Below are 24,230 nucleotides of genomic sequence, written 5' to 3' on the forward strand. Positions count from 1 at the left end.
GGGATATCACAATTTTGGCTGTGTTGGTTTTTTAACTTATATGAGCAGTTTCTTATTATTAGCTCTTCCCTGAAAGTTCAGTAATATGGCTCACAAAAATATTATGCACATCATTCATCTGGTTTGGTGAACTACAGCATATTCCAACAGGTTAAATACTTTTGAGTTAGATTTATAAGACATTTTGCAAACATGTTCTTCCCAGCTCTGATGAGGCATAGCCCATCTCATAGCAGAAATCTATCCTATGATCAAAGCCATTCCTGTTGAAACCAACCATTCCTGTTGAATCCATCTGCACATCCTGCTTCTAAAATTCTTGTCTTTCTTCCAGAGCCATTTCCTTTGCTAGGAAGGAGTAAACAAAACCCCATCTGTGGGTCCAGCTCTTCCATTCTCCTGCTTGTTCACAGGATCTGACTGTGTCATTTTCCCCACAAAAGGGATCTTGGAAGTCTTTCCATACCATGCCAAATATAAACCCGGGGAGGGAGGGGAGAACATTTCTGGACAGACAACTGGACTACTGCTTTGGTTCCTCTTAGCAAGGAGTCACTAGTCCTCCTCCTCTGCCCCCCACCAAACACATCTTTAAGGTAGAGACAGGAATCCTTCCCTTTGAAGAGCCTATAAAGTTCTTTTCCTGTCTCTGAGGCTTGTGGCAGCTGCTCTTCATTCATGGTCCTGAAACTGCAACAACAGAGACTGTGGAATCTACTCTGAAATTCCAAAAGAAAAAAGATATTTCTAAATAAAGTTGGTTTCCTTGAGTTACATTCACTCATCTCTCTATCCTCTTGCAAGCACTTACTTTGTTTAATCCAATAATTTTCCTCTTTCCTGATAATTGAATGGGGTCTCTAGACTGTTCACTTTTTCTTACACGAAAGCAACACGTCTGCACGCATGTGCAACAAATAAAGCACAGTCCCTGCAGAACACAGTTATCTCCATCTCCCATATTTCTCAGATGAACAAAAGGAGAAAAAACTTTAGCTTTACAGAATTCTCTGCACAATGATCCATAAAATGGCCATATACTGTCCCTAGTTGCTAGATTACCAGAGAAAACATGGGTTTTTTTTTTTATGCTCTCACCACCAAATTCCTATTTGCCTGATCAAATAAAGTTCACTCTCTGGAAACTGGCTTTTTTGTATGTTCCCTGAAATTGCCTCAGCTAGTTTAAGCAATGAGAATAGAATAAGAACGGAATGGCATGGGGGACGGGGAATGGAATGGAACAGAACAGAATATGGGAATGGGAATAGCATAGCATAGAATAGAATAAAGAAATAGAATAGAATTTCTTTATTTCTTTATTGAATAGAATTTCTTTATTCTTTAAAGGGTGAGCAAATATCAAATGCTCTATTTAGCTCTTCCTGCTTTTTTCCTAAACTGAACTCCCACACCAAAGTCCTTAATTGTTTGTTTGTTCTCCTTGATTGCTCACTCAGATAGATTATAATCCTATAGGTCCATGATGGCAAACCTATGGCACGTGTGCCAGAGGCGGCATGCAAAGCCCTCTCTGTGGGCACCTGCACCATCACCAGCTGGTCTTTGTGGGCACCGGAAAACAGCCAAAAAATGGCCAAAAAACCAGGCCATTTTCAGGGCTGTTTTTGGCCCTAAAAGCCCCCCCCCCCCCCCCCCATGGCCTGAAATACGGCCTGAAAATGGCAAACAAACAGGCAGATGCGTGCCGGACAGCTGATCTTTGGGTTTCCGGTGCTCTGGCGCACGCACTTGCACAGACGTTTCAGTTTGGGCACTCAGTTCTGAAAAGGTTGGCCATCACTGCTATAAATTATTCTCACTGCTTTCCATACTATCCATAATGCCTTCTGTACTATCAAGCAGGCTCAGCTGAAAAAGCAGGCTTTCTGTCCTTTCAGGAGAAATAGTCATAAAAGGTAACGCTGCAAAATGTTCTATTTCCATAATCTTCTGCCTATGGCAGAGGTAATACACCTTTTTATTTAATCAAAAGCTTTACTTGAACTCTGAATTATGTGGAAGGAAATGCTCTTTCCTGCTACACAGAGGAAAAACTAAAACTAGGTTTTACTTAATTTTCAGTTACGTTTAAAATGAAATTAAATATAGTAAATATGACTGGGCTCCAGTCATACCACTTATAATTTTCACTATATATCACATTATAAAATCTTGATAATAATTTCTGAAGATTTAAAGACCTGCTTCTAGTTTTCTTTGAGCACATGTGTGGATGTGCTCTGATTCATGGGGTGTCGCAAGATTCCATTTCTCTTTTTTAAAACATTTATATGCTATTTTTGCAGCTGCAAAATTGCTATCTGATATTTGTTCAAAGGTTTCAAGGAAAACAGGTATGGAGGTTGTTTGAGACCGAGAGGTAGAACATACTGTAAATCATCCCAAAAATTCATGGTACTACCAGATAGGAAAATATCAGTTATGCCTGTTCCCGGATCAGGAGGCCGCGCTTAAGTCACTCATGCCCTAGTCATTTCCAGATTGGACTACTGTACATGGAGCTGCCCTTGAAGAGTATCTGGAAGTTTTAGCTGGTACAGAATGCAGCTGCACGGGCAATTATGTGTGCTCCTAGAGCATCACATGTAACAACTCTGCTGTACAAATTGCAATGGTTGCCAGTTTGCTTCCAGGTCCAATTCGAGATGTTGGTTTTAACTTTTAAAGCCCTTCACAGCATGGAATGGAGCTATCTGAGGGACTGCTTCTCCCCAATTACTTCAGCCTGTGCTATTAGATCTCAAAGAGAAGGCATGCTGTGGTGACCATTATCGGGAACCTATATTTGGTGGGTCCCTGCCATGGCGCCCAGCTTACGGGACATCCTTCCCCCTGAATTTAGACTAGTCCATCCCTTTGATTATTCTGAAAGACTCTAAAGACTTGATCACATGACCAGGCCTGGAGTTTCCACAGAACCAGAGACTTGCCTAGATGGCTATATTTTGCATTTTTGCATTATTTTTAATGATATTTATGATTATGGTTTTTATATCTTAATTTGCAGTTTTTTTATCTTCACTTTTTCCCATCTATTGTTGTGTACCACCCAGAGTTGCCTCAGACAAGATGGGTGACTACATAAATTGGGTAAATAAATAAATATTAATTATCTAAACTAAGATAGGAAACTATTATTACCCAAAGGGCAGGAGGTTACAAATTTATGTCCTACAAACAATGCTTTAGAAGTACAGATGGTATTGTTACAAAGTTACCTTTTACTGCCTTCAATCAGTAAGCCAACTGCAACTATATCTAGATAAACTAAATCAAACCTCCATTACTTACGCACTGCTTATCTGCAAACTAGGCCACCGTAATGTGGTTTACATGGGGTTGCTTTTGAAGAGAATTAGAAAAGTTCAACTGGGGGAAAATGCAGCTGTTCAACTTTTGAAAGGATATAGGAATGTTTCCAAGTCTACCTGAGATAGCTAATGATTATTTTTTAAAAGCCCCAGATAATTTGGGATATTATTTGAAAATGGCTTTCATCTCTATATAAATATAAATATATTGAATGTTTAATCAATCTTCCATCTACATATTTAATATTGAAGCTATGTGTGAAGGCTTGTTATAAAGATTAACTAGGATAGCAGTTATGAAAGAGAAGGCCATCTCAATCACAGTTCTGTGGAATCCCTTTCTTATTGATTTCAAAGGGATTTTCATTTTACAGGGGTTTTTTAGGGGACCAATTTTTTTTCTGGACAGCACTTTTTAAATAATATTTTCATTTAAAATAAAATGACAGCCAGTTTGGTCTAATGGATAAGGCACCACCAGGCTAGAAACTGTGAGAGCATGAGTTCTAGTTCTGCTATAGGCATGAAAGCCAGGTGGGTGACTCTGGGCCAGTCACTTCCTCTCAGCCCAATACCCTCACAGGGTTGTTGTTGTGGGGAAAATAAGAGAAGGAGTGTATTGGATATATTTGCCACCTTGCGTTAGTTGTATAAATAATAAAGGGGGAATATAAACAATCAAACATTTTGGTAGTACAAATTTGAAATTGATTTTATGTATTATTAATATGGACACCTTCAACTGGAATTACAGCCATTATAAGGAGGTACACTCTCCGGAGGTGGCTACCCGATTAAAAGAAGTCCCCACCTCTCCATATGTACATCTAACGCCCTTCCTCCCTGTCTTTAAATTATCAATTATTATTATGGTTTGTCGCACAATCAGCCAGATGTGGCTTTTTTATGTATCCATTGACTCTTTCCCAAGGACCTCTGATAGGCAAATGTTGATGTTTGATTGTACTAGAGGTATCGCCACAGGGTATAAGCTGTTATTTTAATGTTTGCAAGCTGCCCAGAATCACCTCTAGCAAGATGGTGGAATATAAGTCAAATAAATAAATAAACAAACAAATAAATAAAATTATGCTGTTGTTTAACAATATTTGGGGAGATTTTTAGTTTTACAGATAAGATCTACATTAAAAAAATTTATTGTTATTTTTTAAACTCTTTAGTAGCTTCTTTTACTTCCAAAAATCCATGTTTACACAATTTTTTACAGCTGATTAAATTTATCAGGTATTTTAATTATTGGCTTCTTGATCTGTATTTTGTTTCAGCCCATCTTTTTTCCTGTTCCATAAGAATAACTGGCCTGTCTTATTTGCAGAGAGTTTTAAGCAGATCACTACAGATTTTTCATTCATCTCAAGATAGTTGTTAATAACCAGAATGAAAAATCTGCAGGAGAATCTCAGCAATCACAGATTACTTACTATCAATCTACTTCTCAACGAAAACACTTACTTTTGCTTCTCTGCCTTGTACTGTTGCGTGCAATCATCAAATAGCTTTTGGTTCATCTCCATAAACAGCTTCAGTGCATTGTAGATCAATCCATGGATTGTCCTGCAGAAAACAGAAATTATTATATATTATATAAATGTCTCCCAAAAACTTTGGCAGAAATTAAAAACACACCCTGAAGAAAACAGGATGTTTCACGCTCTAAATTGCTAGCACACGAGAGTACACATTTATTTATTAGTCAAACAGGTGTTCCAAAAACATCTAAAAACAATAATTTACAATTCTTAGTACTGAATGAAAAAAATATTACCTCCAAAGTTAGTGTGCATGCATAAAACTTATATTCCATTAAACACACCCCACCCACCCAAAAAAAGATGAAGTTAAGCAAATAGGGCATAGGCAACATATTAATTTCTCTTTTGGGAATTTAACTTGCATATCTCTAACTACTGCTATTGATACTCTTTTCCTTTTACTCCCATGATGAAAACGTAGGAACCTAAACTAAATATAGCAATATTATCACCCTATTATCAATAATTCTTGACAGAAAAGCAAGCTGAAGATCCTTTATTTGAAATTTCACTCATCCCAAGCCACACTGATATACCTACTTGTTCCAATGACTTTTGGAATTTTTGTATAGTGCTGGAAACATGATAGGGAGTATTTTGGCTGCATTATCACTGATCAAACTCATGATATATTCATTATTCCAATAATACAATGCCCTCTCTGCCACCTGTATAAATAATGAAAATGAGACTCAGTCAAAAATAGAAAAAAGTAGGGATTCTTAAAATTCTTAATGTTGCCCATCATAAGATGGACACCTGAATTTGACAATAAATTTTAAATAGATGAAAAGCTACGGTAGTAAATGCTTATCAAAATTAAAATTCAATCTGTTTATATGAGTATTTGTTAGCTTGGTTTATAACTGAAATTCCATTCTTTTTAATAAATCAGAATAGGAAACTATGGTGAGTGGAAAACAGTTTTATTTCTCTGAAAAGAAATGCCTTTTGTAATACCAGTTAAGTATATAGCAGTCAATACGTTTTTTGTTATTTGCCAATGTCCTACGAAAAATTGAAAATGTCTACTGCCCAAGTACCGATACTAAAATCTGCTATCATCTCTCCTAGCTTTTAACTCACCTGGAAGTGTGGACTAGAGACACATTTGGCCAACTGTCTGAACAGAGGTTCCATAACTTTCACAAACTCAGAAGGCTCAATGACATCCAATATTTCTTCCAGCTCATTCAGAAACATAACTTCCTTGGGGCTGTGGGTTTTTGGCCAAAATTTTAGCAACCCCACTATCACCTGAAAGAAAAAAAGCAGGAAGATTAAATATATTATATGCAACTAATTTTGTAATCTAGAAACCTTTAATTTACAACATTTTTACATATCCCATGAAACATATTAGATACATTTATAGAACATTTCTAACTCTTGTATATCTCTTTCTGTATGTAACAGAACAGGATTTTTAACCTCTTTGTTTCCCATGTTATTTTAAAAGCTATTAATATTAATTGCCATTCAGAACCAGTTCAGTGTAATAGTTAAGGTGCTGGCCTACAAAAAAGGAGATCTTGAGTTCTAGGCCTGCCTTAAGCATGAAATCCAGTTGGAGAACTCAGCTCAGCCCATCTCACAGAATTGTCTATAGGAGGCAGCAATATGAAGCATATTAACTTTTTTGAGACAGACAAAACAGATAGATACAAAAGGTGGGATAAAAATCTAAATAATAACATCTTCATTTCCCAGATTGTTGGGGAAAATTTGATCTGACTGACTGTGTGATCAACCATAATACTGTAATAATAATAAGCATTTATATTACCAGATTTATAAGATGCATCGGAGTATAAGATGTACCAAGATTTTGAAGAGGTAAATTTTTAAAAAAGGGGGTTTTTTGTTTTTTTTTAAAGGCAACAGTAAAAAATATTGGGTTTCTGTCTGGATGGTCTCTTGTGACGAGCCAAAGGACAGAGAATGGAAGTAGTGATCTTCCTCCCATATTTAGGCATACCAGGGGTTGTGACTTTAAATATATGTGTGTGTGTGTGTGTGTGTGTGTTGTATTTGTGCTGATAAATAAATAAAGGGAGACTAGTATAGATCTATTTCAAGCTATTTAGCTCTCATCAGCTAGTTTGATTCCCAGTAAGTGTATGGCTAGCTGATGAGAGCTAAATAGCTTGAAATAGATCTATACTAGTCTCCCTTTATTTATTTATCAGCACAAATACAACATACATACATGCATACATACATACATACATATATATGCCATGATTGAAATAATGTATCTGTCACTTTAAATGCTCAAGTGAGATGTGATTGGATGCTGTTGCTTTAATCAGCCATAAGAGGGAATAGGAACTACTACTGTTTGTTCCTGTATGTTCTCCGTGCTTGTTATTGGAGTTGAATACTGTATATTGGATGGTGGCTACACTGTATGTTAGTTACCTGTCTACGCGGTGAAACGTGAGTTGAGCATCTGTATACCAACATGTTGTATCATACACTGTGTATATAATTCAAAACTACTTATCACTTGTTTAGGAGAATATTTATCCTACTTTATTTTTGTTAACGCAAGTAAAGTTATCCTTGTTTTAACTTAGGCGACTGTGATTGATAAATGTGACTATTCAGCGGCACATTCCTTTCTACCTTTTGCTACTCAACTCTAGTCTCCAAAAGGAGATACAGTTGCAAGAAAAAGTATGTGAACCCCTTGGGATTACATGGAGTTTTGCATGAATTGGTCATAAAATGTGCTCTGAACTTCATTTAAGGCACAACAATAGAAAACACAGTCTGCTGAAAATAATACTACACAAACATTAGATGTTGCCATGGTTTAATTGCACATAACATGTAAACATTCACAGTGTAGGGAGGAAAAAGTATGTGAACCGTTGGACTTAATAACTGGTTGACCCTCCTTTGACAGCAATAACTTCAACCAAACGTTTCCTGTAGTTGCAGATCAGACCTGCACAACGATCTGGAGTAATTTTGGACCACTCCTCTTCACAAAACTGTTTCGGTGTAGCAATATTCTTGGGATGCCTGGTGTGAATCGCTCTCTTAAGGTCATGCCACAGCATTTCAGGACTCTGACTGGACCACTCCACAGGGCATATTCTGTGCTGTTGAAGCCATTTTTGTGTTGACTTACTTGTGTGCTTTGGGTCATTGTCCTGTTGCATCACTCATCCTCTGCGGAGCTTCAGTTGGCAGACAGATGGTCATATGTTTTCCTGCAAAATGTCTTGATAAACTCTGGAATTCATTTTCCCATCAATGACAACAATCCGTCCAGGCACTGAGGCAGCAAAGCAGCCCCAAACCATGATGCTCCCTCCGCCATGTTTTAGGGTGGGGATGAGGTTTTTATATTGGTGTGCTGTGCCTTTTTTTCTCCACACATGGTGTTGTGTGTTTTTCCCAAACAACACAATTTTGGTTTCATCTGTTCATGGTATATTTTGCCAGTAGTGCTATGGAACATCCAGGTGCTCTTTTGCAAACTTCAAACGTGCTGTAATATTTTTTTGGACAGCAATGGCTTCCTCCGTGGTGTCCTCCCATGTCCTCCATTCTTGTTTAATGTTTCCCTTATTGTAGATATGTGAACAAAAATGTTAGCATGTGCCAGAGATTTCTGTAGATCTTTAGCTGACACTCTAGGATTCTTCTTTACCTGATGAAGCATTCTGCACTGTGCTCTTGCAGTCATTTTTACAGGATGACCACACCTAAGGAGAGTAGCAACAGTGCTAAACTTTCTCCATTTGTAGACAGTCTGTCTTACCATGGACACATGAACATCAAGGCTTTTGGAGATACTTTTGTAACCCTTTCCAGCTTCATGCAAGTCAACAATTTGTGATCGTAGGTCTTCTGAGAGTTCTTTTCTGTGAGGCATGGTTCACATCAGACAGTGCTTCTTGAAACCAGTAAACCCAAAACATGTGTGTGTTTTTAAAGGGCAGAACAGCTCTCAGCAACACATCCAATATCATCACACTGATTGGAGTCAAGGTTGGCTCACTCCTGGCTCCAATTAGCTCTTGGAGAAGTCATTAGGCTAGGGGCTCACATATTTTTTCCTCCCTGCACTGTGAATGTTTACATGTTATGTGCAATTAAACCATGGCAACATCTAATGTTTGTGTAGTATTATTTTCAGCAGACTGTGTTTTTCTATTGTTGTAACTTAGATGAAGTTCAGAGCACATTTTATGACCAATTCATGCAAAACTCCATGTAATCCCAAGGGGTTCACATACTTTTTCTTGCAACTGTATACTTAACAGTAGCACCTACAGAGAACCAGTTCAGGAACGTGGCAGGCTGGGGCGCTGCCAGTTCCAGCAACCCAGGCCATCGAACCAGTCCAAACCGGTCCGAACCAGTAGTCCACCAACGGATAGCACCATCATGCCCGTTCCCAAAGTGCTCCATTCTATTATTCATTAACTGAAAATGAAAATTTTAATATATTAATTTATATAAACTGTTCTAAATTGTATTTTCCTGAATAGCCATGAAAATCTACAAAAAATAATATTACAACAATCTCAGCTTCACAAAGAAAAGCTTACCGGTTCAGTCAGACTGCTGTCTTTTTCCAAGAACTGCACAACACAATATGCCAACTGTAGAAAGAACACAGAGTTCAAGTATTATGAAAATGACTGGCCAGAAACAACTTCTAAGTATTAGTATTTATAATTTTTGATATTAAACTGCAAATTAAATCTGTCCCTAGGCATCCTATGTCTCCTAACCGACTAAGGCTGCAATTCTATATACCCACAAGCTCAGAGAATAAACTTCCTCCCTAATTCTATATACATTGATGTTTTCTGCATAAAACATCTAGCAGAAGAAAGGAGGAGGTGCAATGGGAAACACCAGCAAAGCAACTAAAAGAAATTTCTCTATTTTTTATCTCTGCTCCTTCTTCCGAACCACCTGGATTGCAGCCTATTTGGCCTTAAGGTAAAAACCTCATTGCTTGGAAACAGTTGAGGATGCTCTGGGTTAGTTATCCAGCCACTGACTGTTTTTGAGAAGGCCTGCATTTATAGCCAGATGGATAAGCAATTGGAGAGTTGACGGTTTTGTACTAAGAATGATTTTGGCATTTAATCTGAGAACTAATTAAATGTTTGGCTAATGAGGTGGCCAGTGTTCCAAGGATGATATGGTGGGTGGGTGGGTTTGGAGGAGAAAAGGGACACAGTAATTTAGGAACATACATATTGCAGATTACCAGAAAAGAGTTTAATCAAACAGGGTCAATTAGACTGCCCACCTCTGGCAACTTAACAGATATTGTTGGGTTGCATAGGGAACTTTGGGTTTTCCCAGAGGACTTGATAGAAAATTTGGCCAAGGCTTTAAGTCACAGTCTCGAACACGCTGATGACGGAGGCCTTGGACTGCATTGCTTTATTGCAGTCCCTCCCTGTAAGCTGATTCCATAATGCCCTTATTTTTCTGAGACGCTCCAAACACTCAAAAAAATACCTGGAGTTCCACTAGAGGAAGACAAAGAATAAATGTGATCAAGAGCCTATATTCAGGATTACATTATGGCAATAAGGCCAGTAAAATATCATTATTCATTGCCTTTCTTGCCTTTGCCCAATTCAAGGCAACTCAATCTTTGTCAGAAAAGGCCAGATCACTACAAGGCCACTGTAAAAATATTCTACCCATAAGGTAGATAAAGTCACTGGGATCCAGTGATTCTGACTGGGTAAGACCAGTTTAAGATATGGTACCTGAATTTGAGACTGCAACTTTGAAGAGTCTTGAAAACTGTGGGCTCAGCCACCTGTTTATTTCCTGGATTATTAAACTGTCTGAGAAATGCCATGTGGTTTTGGTTCCACATGACGATGTCAGCCTTTTTGAGGAAAGGGAGTGCTTCCTGCAGTCTTAAAAGGAATGGTGGTATGCTCAAAACATTGTCTTTGGACCCAACAATCCTGGACAAAATCCCACTGGTCCAGAGATATTCAATTGTACATTCCAGGCCACCCAGGTGATGCTGTGGATGCCCTATTCCATTCTTTAGATGCTATGCAAGTCTGGCTATGGAAGCACAAACACGAGCTTAATCCTAACAGGATCAAATGGTTATGAGTATTTGGGTTCCTGATCTGGGAGACTTTCCATTTCTAGTCTTGGAGGGGGTAGCAATTACCCATTTAAAGTCCCTGAAGCCTCCAGAGGGCTTCCGGGTCGGGGGGGGGACTGTTTTCGGCCTCCCCAGGCTCCTATAAAGCCTTTGGAGCCTGGGGAGGGCAAAAAAAGCATGCAAAAAATGGGGGGGGCTCTCATGCATGCATGCACACTGGGGGGGTCGCACGTTGCATTATAAGTGCGGCATGCCCATGCATAACCCACCCTGCGCTCCCCCACTTATGGCCCGTGAGCCAAAAAAGGTTTGCCATCGCTGGTAGGATGTCACTGCTCCTGAAGCTGTGCTGATTGCCATTTGGTTTCAGCTGTAAAAGCCCTTCATAGCAGAGGGACTAGTCATTTAAAAAATTAAATCTCCAACAGTTTCCACCTGTTCTGTAAAATTGGATACTGTGGGCATCCTCCAGGTCTCTTTGATTAAACCATAAAATCTAGTAGGACTTTTGAAATGTGCATTAGAGCACCTACTTTCTAGAACAGCAAACTCCCAAAGATCTATATTATTCCCATCCTGATGATATTCAGGAAATTGCTGAAAACCAAGTAATTCTCCCAGGCCCTGAGGTAGGTAAATGCTGACCTCTTATAGAATATATTATCTGTAATGTTTTCCCCCTGATGTCTATGATCTACGTTCTCTTATTACTGGTTTTTTGTTTTAAAGTTGTAAACTGCCCAGAATTTTGTGGAATTGCGCAGCCTCTAAATTGTTAAATTAAATTTTACTGTCATAGTATTCTCAACAATAAGGTTCTGGATATGGTTCCAGCCATAAAGAATCTGGTCTTGCTTCTCTGTTAAGGCAGGGTAATCCAAAATAAAACAGAGATTATACAATAAGAACTTGGCCGGGAACAACTAGATCTATTAATCATATATATTGTTTGTATACAATGTATATGATTAATAGATTCCATATCTGATATAGATCAACCTCCACAATTGCCAATAGAAAGTTGTCTCAGATCCTCTAGCTTAGAACAACTAAGAAGTAACAAATATTAAACATTAAAAGAAAATCACTGCCTTCCACCTTCAGGGGAGATACAATATCACCGTGACCCGACAAAAGCGCGCTGACAACAGCGCGCCGACAGAAGCACGATTTAAGTTAAGGTAAGGTTTAGGGTTAGGGTTAGGTTTAGGGTTAGGTTACAGCGCGCTTCTGTCGGCGCGCTGTTGTCGGCGCGCTTCAGCGCTCATTCGTCAGCGCGGTTTTATTGGCGCGGTTTTGTCACCGCGGTTTAGTCAGGCGCACTTTTGTCGTTCGCGCATTTGTGGTGGAACCCAATATCACTGGATCATGGTCATTTTTTAAAGACAGTCTTTGTGTTTAAAGATTAGATCTGTATCCAAAGAACAGAATCCAGCATCAGGGTAACAGACATTGATTTACATCTCTAAAAAAAAAAAAATCCATGAAGTGCAAAGATAAAAAATAACTACCAGTTATCAAGGTTATATGGCATCTTTAGAACAAATGCATACTTTTTCTACTGGGAAAGCAAGATAGCCCATTAGATAGGCGTTTAGTCTAATCTGTTGTGGTCTTATCTTACAGTTCTAATATAATCACATTAGTTGAAATAATATTAGGAGTTGAGAAGCCAACTGGAAAACCTGAGGGAGTGTACCGGAAAAACAAAAGCAGGAGTTCTGGACAAAGTTGCAAACTGCTTCCCTACAGAAAGTCCAAAAAGTTTAGAAGCAATGCTTCTAAAATTTAAAGACAGGCAAACAGGAGCAAATCTACCTGTCATTTCAGAGCACTTACAGAATGTACTGCATATTACCAGAATGAATGCCTTACCTGAGGGTGATAGACACTCAAAGATTTCACTTTGTGTAATGGTAACAAGACCCGGATGAGGAACATTTTGTGCTCTTCTTTCAAGGGCAAAGCAAATCCATTGATTATACTGAGAAAGGAAAGAATCATGAATACCAAGGACTTGTGTTTATCTGTGTATACACATATATAAAACAACTGTTCCCAACTCCCTCCATGCTGTTGCCTCATCATCAGGATATCCTATAGAATATTGTTACACAATTCCCCAAGAGTCCTTCGGGATTGGGCGGCATATAAATTTTGATAATAAATAACTCCATGGCATTATTCATGGTGTGCAGGAGGGAAAGCCTCTTGCAACATGACAAATGGAAACTCACCTAACTGCCTGGCAGTAATCATAAAATTACAAAAAAAAACACCTGCTGATAAAAAAAATAGAATAATGCAGAATTATCTTACCTTCCTAAAATCTCTAGCAATTCTGCAATCCCATTGTGATGCTCTGTCTCATAAATAAACCTGGAATATAGAGAAGGCATATGTTAGGCTATTAAGAAGCAGGTTTCAGGGAGATAGGTGATATGATTCTCATTTTCTAGTGCAGAAAACCCAAATAAACACATCTGCTGACTTCCTTCTGTTTCCAAAGCAGATATATATATAAGGACATGATAATGTTTAAGCAAGGAATTAAGACTAGAAGACCCAGAGACAGAATGTTAGAAGGGGCAAAAAGAACCAAGTGGAGTGATGGAAAATGCGCTGAACTTTGAAAAGAGGAACTCTAACTAATAAGAATATAGCTCTGCTCTTCACTCTTCTGTCAAGTTCTGCCCAGCTATTTGAAGATTTTCATTTGAAGCTCTGATTTAGAGATTTTTCTAAGAAGATGCTTCATACAGAAGGCCATCTTTTGAACAGATAGGCAATATATAAATGGACAATAAAGGTGAATGTTACCTCAAGATGAAAGATTTATTTGGTATATGATTCTGTATCCAATTTAAAATGACTCTGTCCAAACCAATGCCCACAAACTAGACTATGCCATTCCTGGCTGCTATCAGTAGATTTTTAAAAAAATCCAATTTAAAAATTATATTGTCACATTTCTCTAAGTAACTTATCTCTTCATCTCCCAGGTACAGCCAGAATAACCAATGGCAAAGGGCTATGGGTATTTCAGCTTACTTATCCCTACCAAACATCATCTTATTCAACAGGTTTTTACCTTCTCATTTAACTTAGGGAGCTAATTCAACTCACCTCCTCATTCAAGATAGTTCAACTACTTAGTAAGTAAATATTTACCTATTATGACTACTACTTACCTATAAAATATGTTGTTTATTTGCCTCCTTATATATGCTCGGAGTCCCAAAAACTTCCCATAAATCCTATGCAAAATTGTTTTCAGAAAGTCTCGTTCTCTGGGATCTTCACTATCAAATAAGTCCAGCAGCTGCAAAAGGAGGATTGAGTAAAATCCATAATCCCAACCTACTCCAGATTTCTTATCGTGTGCTAGGTTAACAATCTGGAGATAAGCACAGCTGAAAAGTGTTAGCGCAAGGAGGCAACAACATCTTTAGCCATGAAGATTTCTAAACTACCCAGAAAACAAACTGTGAAGTTTTTCATAAGACTCCAAAAGTGCACAAACTGCAATTCTTATGAAGTGACTTTACTTAAAACTCGGATGGATCACAAATAGAAAAATACTACATCAACAAGTACAGTATCTTGTATCTCTAGCCTCCTTTGCCCTTTTCATATGACAAGGTATTGATCTATTTTTTATTATTTATTTATTATTAGACTTCTATGCCAGCCATCTCACCGAGACGACTCAAAGTGGCTTACAGTCATAATTTTTAAAAAAACATATAAAACAGTAAAATGTTAAAACAATAAATAAGAAGCTTATCATTATCAAGAAAAATTATACACTTTTTAATGATTTTGGTTTTATTGTAATTTTTTGTCATAAACAACCTAGACTCATTAAAAATTAGGCAGCATACAAATTTTATTAAGTAATAATTATAATTAGAATATCAAGCAACATCTGCCTATCCCAGTTCTTTGGGAATGACTCAATAGGTGGATAAAATTAGAGGTCCAGTCTAAACATCTAACTGATTGTACAACAACAAAAATCATTAGGAAACAATACATATTACTATCAGGGTAAATTATCTGTAAAACTAAATACAAAAGAAAATAATCATGGATGGCCTACATTTCTTTTTATGTCAATTATTGCTAAAATGAAAAATAAGCAACTCAGCAGCATAATCCAAAAATTATCTTCTATAGGATCTGTAGCTACAGAATTATCTACTACAGAATTTCCAAGAGAGATTTCTACCTGCTTCTCTGCACTCTCCTCATCACTTCTTTTTAACTGAGGTGCAAAATAAACTGGGGCTAAAAGGAAGGCGGGGGGAAGGAAATGATGATTACTTACCGACAATACAAATTTCTGGTCAATATATTTCTTGGCTATGTTTGGTTGAAAGTCTGGAGACTCCAAGAACCTCAGAAAAAATTCATATACCAGCTAAAAAAAGAATGACACAAAAAACCCATTATTTACAAAATTATTATAGAAAAATTATATATATATTTTTCAAGTCAAGTATGACTAGTGAGTTTGACTCAGGCATATTTCAGGGAAGTATTTGTTTTTTCCTGCCAACAATGGTGAAAAGATTAGCTGTCTTCTAGAATATTTTCTCAACTACACAGACTAGGCTTAGGGCCTTCAGATTTCCCGGTGGTCTCCCATCCAAGTATTAACCCCTTTGGATTTTTTAAAATTCAGTATAGCAGACCAGGTGTAGGTGGCTCAGTGGCTAAGACACTGAGCTTGTAGATCAGAAAGGTCAGCAGTTTGAATCCCTAGTACAGGTCTTGTGCATGAGCAGGAGGTTGGACTAGATGACCTCCAAGGTCCCTTCCAACTCTGTTACTGTTTACTTATTCTACTTCATACCAATGGCTGTTCATTTTCTCTAGTAGAAACTCTGAGGGCTGTGTTTCTATAGTACAAAAATAACTGAGTCTGCAAATGGAAACCCTTCCCTGAACAAATGCCAAAGCAGAAGTGGTATGTAGACTAAGACGGTCTGTTGATTTAGACTGAAGATGTAAATATAAAACATTAATCCATTATGGAGTCACACACTTTCCAATCTGAATTACACCCTAGAAAAACTTTATATTTTTAGCAGAAACAAAACTATGTACTGCTTGACCAGTTTTGTGACAATCACAATTTTACCCACCTCCCCACACGGTGAAAAGTACAGGACAAAGTATTGAGTAAATAGCTCTTATGGGAATCATTAAAGCATTTCCTCCACTCCCCTCAAGCAGGGCTGGGGAATTTTGGGTGGGAAGGGAACTGTAGTGGGTTGGGTGATTTAGTAAAGCTGAATCACATCCATGGGCGGGGCATCCCTTCTTTCCCCCAAGTTTGTCTGAGTGAATTCAGTTGATTTAGTATTAAGCACTAAAAATAACACCACTAATTTTCAACAATTATTATTAGAATGTACTTCCAAGGGCTGTAAAAAAAGAGGCAGGAGCATTCTTACAATCTGTATTATAACCTGTATTTTCTTTAACATATTTATAATTTGTGATCCTGGCCGGTGGATGATGGGGGTTTGGATTTATCTGTGTTTTTCTTCCAATGCATTGTATAATATCAATTGGATTTTATAGTTGCATTTTTATACAGTGTTTTATAAGGGTCTGGTTGTCTTTAACAAACATATTGAAGGATTTTTATTCTTTAAAATATACTTTTAATAGGCAAATACACAGTTTTAATTCTGTATGCTTTCCAGATTGTCTCGATTTGGCAGCTTTATATATCCAACAAATAATATTGATTGTGCCAAACTCTATCCTCCATGAACATTTTTAGTCCCCTTTTAGAACTAAATTGATGCCACACCACAGCTGATGAAAGAAAATTGCATAGTTTCTTATCTAAGCTAGTTTTCAACTGATCCAAGAAGCAGTAGGTCATGATCTAAAGCAGGGTAAATAACTTTTTGCAAACTAACAGCTGAACTCAAATAAATGGGCATAATCATATTGGAAAAAGTTGGCTATTCCTGGGCAAAAAGGCCAAAACATTTGAATAAAAGACCAGCAATATGATGCAATCTTCACATTGACCACTATGTTTAAATTCATATGAGCTAGCAACATTTCTAAACATCAAATTTCTAGAATAGAACAGAACAACAGAGATGGAAGGGACCTTGGAGGTCTTCTAGCCCAACCCCTGCTCAAGCAGGAGACCCTATACAATTTCAGAGAAATGGTTGTCCAATTTCTTCTTTAAAAAAAAAATCTCTTAAAAAACCTTAAATAACTACTAACTCAAGTGTTGCTTAAACATTTCCATAAGGAGAAAAAAGGGATTGTAACATGGCAAAATACTGTTTTATTACCTGGAGATGTGGCCAAGCAGCTTCTAGTGTAGGTTCATCTTCCTCGGGATCAAATTCTGCTCCTGTAGGATTAGATGATGGTGGAAGTGTCCGGAAGAGATTCACTGAAAACTGAGAAATGTGACAATAAAATTGAGGTGTCTGTGCGGATTGACTCAATGACTCAGTGCAATTCATCCTTATTAAAAAACTGCTAACCAAATATTAACTGTCTCTAGAGTCATACACGCTCCCCAATTCCAGAAAGGAAAGATCTTCATTAAAAATAAAAAACTTTCTAAGTCTGCAATGAGAAACATTCTCAATATTCCATGACTTACTGGTGTCTATTTCTATGCATTACTGTGTACCCATCTCTCATGCTATTAACACACATCAACTTCAGCTTATCAAGAAATGATTAATATCATCTAGTCAGTACATTTAGGTGTTTGCTTTTGCTAATTCCCCCTTTAGAATGTTATTCATAAGCTTCTTTAACTATTGTCAAATTCTAAATATGGAATCAGAGACATTGGTTCTACCTGTAGCTATTCACCAGTTTGTCTCAACAAAAATGTATGAAGTGGAACTACAACAGCTTTATGTAACTAGGTACACAAGCTTTGTGATTCACTATAACTTCATTCAACCAAAGATGGCTTCAATACCATTTCATATCGCTCTGCCAGAAGTCTGAAGTGGAAAGGGGGAGCTAGAGCTTACTTTGTTATCTCTTTTCCACACTTTAAAAAGCTGGATAAAAAGAGCTTAAGTGAGCCACCAGAACACAAGATTTGGGACCTCATAGAACTAAAACAGGAGAGGGCCATTATGCCATCTATATCTCCCTCTTCAACATAGGAATCCAAATTAAAGCATTCCAACAAAAGGGATTGGTTTCCAACCAGCTGTTTAGCTTCTCCTCAAGAAAAGGGCAGCTCATCACTTCTCACTGTTGAATTGGTATTATTGTTAAGAATTTATTCTTTTTCAACTGATAACCAACTCCCTGTAATTCAAGATCAGTGTCCTATGGTTTGGGATGACAGAGAACAGGTTTGGCCTCTTTTTGGGTAACATCCCTTCAAGAACTGGGAAAGTATTTTTATATTCCTAAATTATTATTGCACGCTATTATATTTGTTCTCAAATTCAAACATATCCAATTCCCTTAGCCTGCTCTTATAAGTCTTAGTTTTTGGTCCCTTATCATCTTTTAATTCCACCTGTTTCTGTTTTTAAGTGTCATAAGCCAGAAGGTACAGTGGTATCCTGAAGTTGAAAAAAAGTTGCACGTCCCTCTTTTAAGATGCTTTACTGGGAGCAGCAGCAAGAAGTAGATCAATACTTACCATGATAACTGCTTCAGGATAAATAGCTTCTGTGACAACATCCCGATTATGAGTAATATATTCCACCATTTCATTGAGTCCTGCTCGTTTGACCTCCTTGAATTTCAAGTCACTGAGTGGGTCAGAAACAAAGTCAAAGAGGACACAGCATTGTCGTAACTTCTGTATGAAGAGGTCTTCCCGTTCATGAGGAGGAGCATCTGAGGGAGAAGATAAAAGACAAAATATTTCCTTTCTTCTCTAAGTATTTTGATCTTCCAAAATCCAAAAAGACCACATAGCAGCTTTTCTTCTCCTTCCTTGTACCATTATAAGGTCTCTTCTGCTTTCCCTAGGCTCACAGGCAATATTGTTGTGATAGATAAGATGTTCATATTGCTCTCCAGTTATCAACCATGTGGGAATTTAAGTTTTCTCTCCTACACCCAGCCTCTCTCTTATCCAACAGGGAAACAAATAGTCTTGCAAAATAGGTTAAACAGCCATGGAATATAAGTTAATAGTAGCAAGAGAAAATAAAACAATTGTAGTACTTCAAGTAATAAATGTATCACTTATCTGTACTATTTATCATCAAAAGAAGTTCTCCTAAGTCAGTTAATTGTCCATCTGTTTAGTCAACAATTCTGTTCTCAACAGGTCTCTTTCAATTCATTTCCCTATCCTCCATGCATTTCCTTCAGAACCACACCTTAAATATTCCATGTTTCCTTCAGAACCACACCTTAAATCTTAGTAAATAATTAAAGCAGTACTACTTGTGATTTCTTTCACAACCATCAGGTAACACTGGCAGGGCCTCAGTATTTTGGTTGTGAAGATGATCTTTATGATAAACCAAATGAGCTCATGGCAAGGAAATACTACTTGCCGAAGACACAGAACTTCTGCATGGAGAGCTCACACAAAATACTATATGGTTCAACACAATCAATACATGTATTACCTTTTAAAAGTATTTAGTCAGTTTTATGCAATGAGGCGTTACAGTCTGTCTCCTGCATGGGAACGATGGCATGCAAATACAAAACCCATATGACATCCCAGGCACAAGACAGATCCATCCAAGGTCCTAGTATCTTCTACATAGAGATTTCCAGGGACTTCGCAAGGCAAAATGCCCTTGACAGCCAAATCTTTCATACACTTTACTACCTTACTTCTCAGCAAATATATGGAAGCAACTTGTGCTGAGTATGGAATTTGGCTAATCCATAATATAGTTTATTTATGACCATCTCTAGGAGCTTGAAGTGATCCATAAAGGAAATTCCTCTCATTTTATCCTAACTTTGTGAAAAAAATGGACTAAGAATGTTTGACCCCCAAATCATGCAATGAGCTGCATCATTATTTAGTGGGTACTTAAACCTTAAACCTTAACAACTACACATCATCACTTTTCTGACTGATTAATTGTCTCAGCCATGCTCTCCTTGTAAATTCCTTAACCACATGAGAGAATAAGTACAATTATTTATATCTTCTAAATGACAAATCTCTGGAAAATTTAATACAATGCAATGCAGCGTGATATCTTGTCAGACTCAAGAGGTATTTCTTTTCTGTACTACAGCCACTCAAATTAGCATGGCTGTTAAAGCCATCTGTTCCTCTGCTGAAATCTTCCTAACAACCCGTTGCCCCTGCCCAGAAAATCTGTTCTCACCTTTAAGGGCAGGAAGCTTCTGAAGCTCCCGGTTCTTGCTTAAGTTGAAACGAGAGGAACTTTGCCGTCGTTCTTTCTTTACAATCTGGGGTCCCCCTGAGTACTTGATCTTATTCAGCTGAGTTGGTGGAGGGGTACTGTTACTGGGACGCTTATTTGAGGTCTGCTGCTGTTGCTGCTGCTGTTGTTGTTGCTGCTGCTGCTGGATCTGAAGAAAAATACAGAATGTAGGCTTTTGTTAATATGTACATTTTTAAAAAAATCAAATTATATTTAAATTATCTATTTAAATTAAGAGCCGAGATGGCGCAGTGTTTAGAGTACAGTACTGCAGGCTACTTCTGCTGACTGCTAGCTGCAGTTTAGCAGTTCAAATCTCACCAGTTCAAGGTTGACTCAGCCTTCTATCCTTCCGAGGTGGGTAAAATGAGTACCCAGATTGTTGGGTACAATAGGCTGACTCTGTAAACTGCTTAGAGGGGACTGTAAAAGCACTGTGAAGAGTACATGTCTAAGTGCTATTGCTATTACTATATATCTAGGATTTCAAAAATATTTACTTTGTGGAACGTGCAGTAGTAGCCATTTGGGGTTCAAAGCCTGGAATTAAATCTCCTAGGGAATGATCCATTGGATGACCCTCACACAGTATTGAGGAATCAGTGCTGATAAATAAATCTGAAAGGTCCCTCTAAAAAAGCATTAACATCTGCAAACATGAAGAAATGTCTTTCAGTTACTATCTCCTTCTGCGTAACAGCACACCCTAGGATTACATCAGCACCAACCCTGTTGGCATTCAGAAAAGCTATTAAGATCTGGTTTCCACAGCGAACCACTTTGAGTCTGATTTGAGAGCTGGGATTCCAGCTCAGAAACGGATAGTTAAGCTATCATTCCCTGGTGCAGTATATTTGATTTGTGTTATTGTTATATTTTGTTACTGAATTGCAGCATATAGATAACTACGTTTAATTAGCAGCAGTTTTTTTGCCCTAGCACTGCCAGTTTTTAGTGTGGCATCGCTAGCAGATACATAGAAAAAAATACATTTATGAACACATATATAACTGTGTCTCTCTCACACACAGTTACTAAAAGGTGGCAATTTGGAGTTTAATTTTAGATATATACAATACAGTACTAATTTTACCAACACCCAAAAAGACTTGGTATTATTTCTATCTAGATGGCAACACTGCTCCAGGAGGCCCAGTCTAGACAGTATTGGTATTCTTAAATACGTTTTGTGTATGTATGTATTCATTCCTCCTTTCATAGTTCAAGAAATCATACTAGAAAGACTCTAAATCAAAGACAAATTTCCCAGCCTACTTGTTTTATACTGCAATTGTGAGTGGTACAGCTCAGGTAGATAGACATACCATATTTTTGGAGTATAAGACGCACCTTTTTCCCTCAAAAAAGAGGCAGATAATCTGGGTGCGTCTTATATACTGAATACAACATTTTTGCCTCCTGAAGCCCCGCCTCTTCACTAAAATGGCCATGCATAGCCGTATTAAGGCTTTCAGAGAGCTCCTGGGGGTTGGGGAGGGCAGAAATGAGCAAAAGATGGGCCGCTTTTTGCTCGTTTTTGACCCTCCACACACACCTCCCAGGAGCACTCTGCAAGCCCCTCAAAGGCTATTCATGCCTTTAAAAAAAACAGGCCATTTTTGGGAGGTTTGCAGAGTGCAAAAACTGCAGCTAGCAGTCAGCAGAAGTAGCCTGCAGTACTGTACTCTAACCACTGCGCCATCTCGGCTCTTTTTTTTTCCTTTTGGAAAGCTCTTTAGTTAGAGTGATTGATGAGAATTACATTGATCAAGTGCTGTGCCAGCAGAAACAAAGTCTTAGGTGCTGCAGATTGTCAGCGATTTCCTTCTCCAGCACATGGATAAATACACCTGAAATATCTAACTACCTACCTACCTACTCTCTCTCTCCCCCTACCTACCTACTGTATTTCTATCTCTCTGTCTCTCTCTCTCTCCTGTATTTCTTTCTCTCTATTTTTCTCTCTCTATCCCTTTACCTACCAACCTACCTACTCTCTCTCTTCCTACCTATTGTATTTCTCTTTATTTCTCTCTCTCTTCCTACCTACCTACTGTATTTCTCTCTCTCTCTCTCTAGTTCTCTCTCTATATATCCCTTTATCTACAGTACCTACCTACCTACCTACCTAACTAACTACTCTATCTCTCTCCCTACCTACATACTGTATTTCTCTTTCTCTCTTTCTAACCCTCTATCTACCTACCTACTTTTTTTAAAAAAAATTGCCTCTTCAAAACCTTGGTGCATCTTATACTCCAAAAAATACGGTAAGTGAAAAATGTAGGAACAGTGCAAGGTTAATCAAAGACTGTAATTTTTAGTAAAATCTCACTCATCAGTGCTCTTCACAGAAAAATCATTCTTCTATTCAGGTAAGTTCTCAGTTAACAACAGTGATTAGGACAAGAATTTCAGTTGCTAAGCAATGTGGTTATAAAGCACAACATCACGTGATCACGTCACATAGCAAGGACAATCCTGGCAGTCCCTATTGCCATCATTAACCAAATTCCAGCAGTTATTAGGTAAGGACCGACCCCAATCCAAGCCATTTTTAGCTTCGTCAATCCCTGCCCTGAGCCTTAGGTAGGAGACTGCCTTCTCTTGAACTCCCCCCTCATCTTGTCCCTCATCTCTCCCCTTTTGACCACCCTACATAGCAGCACTCCGTGGTGGTAATAACAGCAGCACTGGGCTGAAGAAAAGACCTTGCTGCCACCCTGAGGCCTCTATTTCAGCCCAAATACTACCAAGGTGTGCCACCTCAAGCCAGCCACCCCAGAAAAAAGCTTAGCCATTCTTGCTACCCTGTGCTCCAATGGCTCTGCCCAACATATCTTTAACAAGGCGGTGTGTGCTCTTCTCCAAATTGCATGTACTCCAAATTGTGCACAGCCTCTTTGTGTTGCTTCACAAGGTTTCTGAGGGTTTCCAAAGTATCATAAGAAGGTTGCACATGTGTGTAATATGGGGAAGAGCAGAAGGCCTGGTGTGGCCAGAAATTGCCTTTCACAGGGCACCTTATTAACAATGGGAAGAACGAGTAGTTGAAGGTCATTTGGGACTGGAAGGGCTAGCAGAGGTGATTGAGGCTGGCACTGGGTTTGAGGTGGCACCCCCTAAATGGCAACTGTAGCAGAACCAGCACTGGGGCTGAAGCACTGGCCCAAATTCTTACATGTGACTAGTATGACTGCCAGGAGAGCTGCAAAACCTAACTTTACAGGCACTAGACTTTAAATACCATTTCTTCAGTGTTGCAGAAACTTTGACTGTCACTGAACAGATGGTCATTAACCAAAGACTACCTCTTTGTGCTTTAATTAAGCACTGATTTTTATCCTGCCCAAACCAAAACATATATAGTTATACTACCAGCTTTGGAACAAGGGAAGGTTAATTCACATAATTTGAAGTTGGTTTAATAAATTGGTATGATCTAATGCTAATAATCACAGCCTTATGGTTTCGATAAAATGGGAAACAATAATTTTCTAGTTTCATTGGTATCTTTAATAAGACAACAGGCACTTATTAACAAATAGTTTTTTATTTTGTTACTTGACCTATTAATCTCTTAAAAGTAAAATAGATATAGATTCTGAAATATATTAGGGAACAAATTGAAAAAAATGGCACTAAGACAATTCATAATGCCTTTTCTTATCTTGCACAGCAAAGGGCTATTTATACAAACAGGAAGCGTATTACATTCTCAAAACAATACTTCTATAAAAATGACCATTGAAATTATATTTATAATATGTAGTTCCATTATATGATGTATTCATCAAGGTATGCCCACAACAGATGAGAAAAGTGCTAATTA

General features: G+C 38.0%; 1 protein-coding gene across 1 annotated transcript in view; it reads right to left on the bottom strand.

The window, feature by feature from the left end:
- PPP2R5D (protein phosphatase 2 regulatory subunit B'delta) overlaps positions 1–24,230 on the bottom strand; it is a 50,726-nt gene that overhangs the window by 11,529 nt on the left and 14,967 nt on the right. Inside the window, exons 3-13 of the mRNA XM_032215667.1 lie at positions 20,339–20,546; positions 18,670–18,869; positions 17,336–17,446; positions 15,334–15,426; positions 14,195–14,325; positions 13,323–13,382; positions 12,879–12,987; positions 9,457–9,510; positions 5,975–6,145; positions 5,429–5,556; positions 4,809–4,910 (exon numbers count right to left, since the gene is read on the bottom strand). Of these exons, the coding sequence (XP_032071558.1) occupies positions 4,809–4,910; positions 5,429–5,556; positions 5,975–6,145; positions 9,457–9,510; positions 12,879–12,987; positions 13,323–13,382; positions 14,195–14,325; positions 15,334–15,426; positions 17,336–17,446; positions 18,670–18,869; positions 20,339–20,546 (1,367 nt within the window). The remainder of the gene's footprint in view (positions 1–4,808; positions 4,911–5,428; positions 5,557–5,974; positions 6,146–9,456; positions 9,511–12,878; positions 12,988–13,322; positions 13,383–14,194; positions 14,326–15,333; positions 15,427–17,335; positions 17,447–18,669; positions 18,870–20,338; positions 20,547–24,230) is intronic.

This window comes from Thamnophis elegans, chromosome 4, assembly GCF_009769535.1.
Source record: "Thamnophis elegans isolate rThaEle1 chromosome 4, rThaEle1.pri, whole genome shotgun sequence".
In the NCBI taxonomy this organism is placed as follows: Eukaryota; Metazoa; Chordata; class Lepidosauria; order Squamata; family Colubridae; genus Thamnophis; species Thamnophis elegans.